General features: G+C 33.7%; 1 protein-coding gene across 1 annotated transcript; it reads left to right on the forward strand.

The window, feature by feature from the left end:
• The first annotated feature begins 4,947 nt into the window (after positions 1–4,947).
• Positions 4,948–5,680, forward strand: LOC111409301 (GDSL esterase/lipase At5g14450-like). Its single transcript, XM_023039327.1, has 2 exons — positions 4,948–5,429; positions 5,599–5,680. The coding sequence occupies exons 1-2, from the start codon at positions 5,183–5,185 to the stop codon at positions 5,625–5,627; spliced, it is 276 nt and encodes a 91-aa protein (XP_022895095.1). The 5' UTR covers positions 4,948–5,182; the 3' UTR covers positions 5,628–5,680.
• Positions 5,681–5,873: the final 193 nt, after the last annotated feature.

Raw genomic sequence — 5,873 nt, forward strand, 5'->3', positions numbered from 1 at the left:
GGCCACTATCCCAAATTGGGCTCGAAGTGGACCCACAAATTTATGCCCCACTTAGAAAAAGGCCAAGGACTGCTCATTGTGGTCAACTTCTGAGGGTGCAACTGAGGTACATTGGAAAACCTCTGGCATTTCTGATATAATTTAAGGACTCTTTTTTCAGGGTCGGTCAACTGTGTCCTTGCCTAAAGATTTTTTCTTGGACATCGACAACCCACATTTATGGTTCCCACATGGCCTCATGACCCTTTTTGAGTAGGCGTTCTACCTCCTTTTTTCAAACACGATGTAGCAAGCAGATGGAGAAACTTCTTTTGAATAGGACCTCATTCCTTACTGTGAATTGAGGTGCCTTAAGCCTTAGCTTCTTGTATTTATCTATGTTGAATGGGAGCCTATAGTCTACTAAATAATCCAAGAGATCTTTCCTCCATTTGGATTGTTGGCTTATTACCATCACCTTCATTATGGACGGCTTTTTAGATAATCAGTTGGAATCATCCTCAGCAGCTCAAAATCCTTGTTATTATCCAATTTGGACAGAGCATCAGAGTTCTTGTTCTCTGCACGAGGGACTTAACAGGATATCTAACTCGTTAAAGCTAGACAATAAGTCCATGATGTGCTTCAGATAAGGATGACCATTTGTGTGGATTGTGCCATAGGTACAATCACTGCCTTCTTAATTTTCTTCGTCTCACTAATCACTAATGTTTCTAATTACAATTGATATCATTAATCTTAGTGCTAAAGTATCATTATTCTCAACTTCCTTTCTTCTTTTTGTTAGTTTAAGTCCAACGGAACTAACTGCTACTTGCAATTATTAATTAATAAACATTGGGTAAGTTTAATCTTTGTGGTTGTTTGCATGATGACATTTTCCCTTCTACACTACTCTTGCTCCATAGTACAAATTAAGTAGAAAGTTGATAGTTTGCTCAAATCAAACTTAAATGCAACTCATCATCATTGTGCTGAAAGTCATGATTAAGTCCAATTTTTAAGATTTTGTTTAAGGTTCGTCCTTTTGTGACATTTGTCAAGCAATTCATTGTGCACGCTTGAGATTATTGCAGTGAAATTTTGGTTGACTGTGTCAGAATTCGTCCTAACATTTCCGCTCATATTCGAGGCTTGTTCTGATGCCTTTGAACCTTTTGGTGGCCGATGTCTTAAATTGTGTTTTTAGCCAAGTGTTATGGTTTTGCATATTTTGTTGCTATATGGTGCTTGGACGATCGAGGCATCTTCCGCTTCAGTCGAGCATGAATAGCTGAGGTACGAATAATAAGAGACATATGGACATGCAGTATGATCCTTCTATGGTTGTTGTGAAATCTTGATGGGCAATTATTTTAGCATGTAACACGTGGCATTGGAGAAAAGATTACCATTCGTACAATTAGTAACACAATTATGGTGATTGTCTAATTCATGTTACTAAACATGCTCTCAAACAAAAAAATCACTTATATATTAGCGGAGAACATGCTTAAAATTAAATACTTTCATATTCCATTTCAATGATTAACGATTAGAATTCTTCTTCATTTTTTTCCCCTAGCATTTTGAGTTTTCTATGGTTGATAGTTGTCCACTAAGCTAAGTTTAAAAATATGTTAAAATTACTTTAAAAGAATTTTGCTCAAAAATGTGTTTAGATGTGCTATTTCTTTCTTATAGTTAAAAGGAAGTTGCTTTGATAACAAAGTAGGAGATACATTTAAAATAAGTAACTTGCTTATTAACTTAAACTTACAAAATATAAAATCATAAATCATAAATTTAAAAATTACTTATTTACTTATAAAAGCATTTTTAAGCTTATCCATACATGCACAGCATGAGTTGGGAATCTTGAAAGTAAAATACTTTTCAGCATGCCAGAAACGATTTGTTAGTAATGTATTTTCCTGTATTAGATATTTTATGTTGGGTTAAACCAAACGGACAAGGCCCTTGACGTCCAGGCCCTTGTCCCCCAAGAATCTCCCTTTTATGTTTCAAGAAAACAAATTTTACTATAGGAAAAAGTGAGTCACCAATTAGGAATATAACACTTTAAAAACTATTGAGAAACCATAAAAATAAAAAATAAGCAAGCATCTCCACCAAAATTAACATATATACACGCAAGTAACAATTATTAAGAATAACATGTTACTTAAAGTAGGTGACATGAGAGTGATTATTCAGTTAGCAAAAAATCGAGAGAAGTAAGACACGTCGTCTGATGACTTAGGATCTGAAGCTCGAACCAACCTAGTGTTAGATATATGTCACATAAACTATTTGAAATAATTAATTAAATTGAGATAGTTGACTGAGTTGTAAATATTGTGAAATTTATGTGGGAGGTCAGTGATTCGAATGACAATCCATGCGAATGTTTAAAAGTCTATGATTGAACATTGAGTTTAGGGTTTCTTCGATTCAAATAAATTATTATTATTATTTATTTTAATTCTTTTTTAATTTTATTTATTTTTGTTGAAAATCCAACTTTTTGGTGGAAGTTATCATTTGTGTGTGTGTGTGTATATCTCTTGTTTTCTTTGGAAAATACACAGAAATCTATAAATTCTAATTGAGATGTTTTTGTGGAGTAATATTTAAAGTTCTGGAAAAATTGATTTGATTGTTGTATCATGAAAGTAAGTCTCCAAAGAGGACTCAACAATTACAAACAACATGCAATTTCATTTTAGGACGTCATGCTGTCATTGGTTTCAATCGTTTGATAAGTTTTCTAATTCTCTACTTTCGATTATCCTGCAATAATATCTGCAACTAATTTTCCGATATCTAAGACATTAACACTCGTGATAGCCTAATTAACAGCTATCTAAATCAATATTTGCACCGAAAAAGGAACAAAAACAAAAAAGCCATGTAGGAGTGTAGATGATAGTGCAATTATAGTATGTTTGATGAGGAGGATTAAATAATATTGAACAATAATCAATCATATAGCATTGATGAGCCATTGTGCCATTCCCAATATGAAATTCTTAAAGGAGATGGATTAATCTTCTATAAAACCTTGCAGCATGAGGAGGAACTTAGCCACATATGATGATAATCCAACAGGACTTGACTAGAGAATATTGAATCCTAAACACTCCAAATTTCCTCAAAGTTACATAACCTTTTGGCAAATTTACTCATACATCTTTGAAGAATGAGAATCTACTGTACCGAAAAATGTAATATACAATTTAACTTACAAATTACATTTCCGTTCTATACATAAATGGGCACTTTTGTCGTTATTTAGATCGTTTTGTGGCACACATGTTCATCTTTTAATTTTCTTGACATTTTTTGTTCCTATATATAAAAGTCACGTCAAAATGTCACATAATTCACCAATAAATTGATAATTACACAATTATTTTCAATTAATTAAAATTCTGAGAACTCAACCGTTCCAGCAATATCCTTTAGCTCAACATTTTCGTGGCTTGAGCTCAGACATTTTGCCTCAATGTTTTGTCATGCCAATGCCAAGGTGGGGAAGTATACTCCGTCTATTACTCGATGGATTCTTTTGCTATGTTGGGATGCCATATAGAGCATCACATGGTGTACAAGATTTTAGTTTCTTAGTAGAGAAGAATTCTTGGTCATGTCAAATCTCGCGTTCATGAGCATGTCACAGCAGCAAAGAAGAATGGAAAAGTCTATACACGTACATAATTATTACACATTATGTTGTCCATAATATGATGTGACAATCATCCGATTGTTGATATGAAAGTGTAAGATTTGAATTAAATGTTGGATCCAGTGCCACATGTAATTATGAACACTATTATGTAGACAATTATGTACATATAACACTTCCCAAAAAGAATTAAATAGTACGTCTTTGTTCGTCAAAATTAAACTGCCAAGATTTTCCAATAAGCAGAATGACCAGAAGTTGATAATATCTAAATGGTACAAGAACTGCTTAATCATAATCTACTAAAAAAATAAAAAAACGACGTCGCAACATGGTAGAATAACTAGTAAAATTTCATGTATGTGGGAACAAAATTCATTTTTCATAAATAGATGATTACGTGATTGGAATTCAAAAGTTGTTACCTACCGTTATATTATATTGAACTAACTCCATATATATATATGCACCTAGACAATTATAATAATTTATATAATGGATTAAAAAATGGATTGCGGGTCACCTACTTTGAGTGGATTCTTGAACAGTGTTTTAATATTATTTCAACTACACATTTTTCAATAAAATAATATTACACGAAAATCAAAAACTTTTTCTTATTTTTTAATCACACATTTCTCATCAATACACTATTCAAAAATTCTTTTCTTATGAAAAGAATGGAGCTCAAACAAGGGCTTAATAAAAAAGCACTTCTTTTAAAATACAAATGTATGCACTAAAAGCAAAATTTTACATGTCAACTATCCATTATTTTTAACATCCACGTCATCATATTAAGTTAATTAGATTGACAGTAGTGGACAAACTGACCAGGTTTGCAAGAAAATCGAAGTTGGATGACTTGATTATAACAAATTGACGAGAAACGACTAAATGTACATGAAAATGGAAGTTGGATGACTTGATTGCATCAAATTAAAGATGTGTGATCTAGATACAATTCCGCTCGAAGTTGAGTTACCCTTTAAACCTTCATAATTTATATAATATTTTTGTCTCAAAATATGCTTAAAAGTTCTCCATATTCAATAGCAATGATTCAAGATGTAATCATCATTTGAATGTCATCTTTACTTTATTTTTCTTTAATCCAACATTTTGCGCTTTTTGCGTGATGAGTTAAGAAATCTTGAAAATAAGTACTTTTTCCGCATGTCTTGAGTCGTGACACAGCTTTCTTAGCATGTGTTTTTCCTGTAATTAATGGAATGCTTTATCTATTTTATATTTCAATGATATAAATAATTATAAAAGAACAAAGCTCCACCAGACAAGGCGGAATTCATGCACTTAAATCCAATTCAGAAATCACAAAAAATTGTAGCAACATCGAGGATCGACTGCTAGAAGCCATCGACCGACCTCGAACAACTCTCGTCCGGTGGACAAGTCGACACACTTAGGGTCCAATCGACTTATCCTTGAGACTACAAAGCAAGACCACATTCATAAGGCGAAACAAACTAGAGACCTCGTTGTGAAAGATTTGAGATGGAATTCTCAACTATTTTATTTTTTGGGACATTGGTCTCATCTGTGTGCACTGTGAAAGCTGCAGAGAAGATGACAGATTTGCCAACCTGCAACTACCCTGCAATATATAACTTTGGTGATTCGAATTCGGACACAGGCGGAATAGCAGCGGCATTTTATCCGATGGCAGCACCCTGCGGTGAGACGTACTTCCATAGGCCAGCCGGAAGGGGCTCCGACGGGCGCCTGATCATTGACTTCATACGTAAAAGATATATACTTCATGATCCATTTCCAAAAAAGACCTTTATGTGCAAGTTTACTACCTAACTTCGAACAACAACACACTTTATCTAATAATTTCAGTACTATTTAATTTTCCTTAACAAACACGTCATTCATGTAGTATCATTCTCTTGTGGATTTGTTGGTAGATGTAAATCCATCGCCAGGCTGTTTGTGACGTGCAATTTTTCTATTTCGTGTAGCCGATTACTTGGGGCTGCCATATTTGAGCTCCTACTTGGATTCAATAGGAACTAGTTATCAGCATGGAGCAAATTTTGCAACTGGAGGAGCAACCATTATGAGGCCAAATGAATCATGGTTTGAAAATGGCGAAAGCCCTTTCCCTCTCGAAATTCAAGTCGAGCATTATTCTCAGTTTAAAGAAAGAACGGCTTATTTCTACAATCAAGGTGATGTTCAC

This window comes from Olea europaea, chromosome 14 (genome assembly GCF_002742605.1).
Source record: "Olea europaea var. sylvestris chromosome 14, O_europaea_v1, whole genome shotgun sequence".
Classification (NCBI taxonomy): Eukaryota; Viridiplantae; Streptophyta; class Magnoliopsida; order Lamiales; family Oleaceae; genus Olea; species Olea europaea.

Coding starts and splice junctions, on each gene's coding strand:
- LOC111409301 (XM_023039327.1), top strand. CDS start 5,183: ATGGAATTCTCAACTATTTTATTTTTTGGGACATTGGTCTCATCTGTG. Junction 5,430..5,598: donor CCTGATCATTGACTTCATAC/GTAAAAGATATA, acceptor ATTTGTTGGTAG/ATGTAAATCCATCGCCAGGC.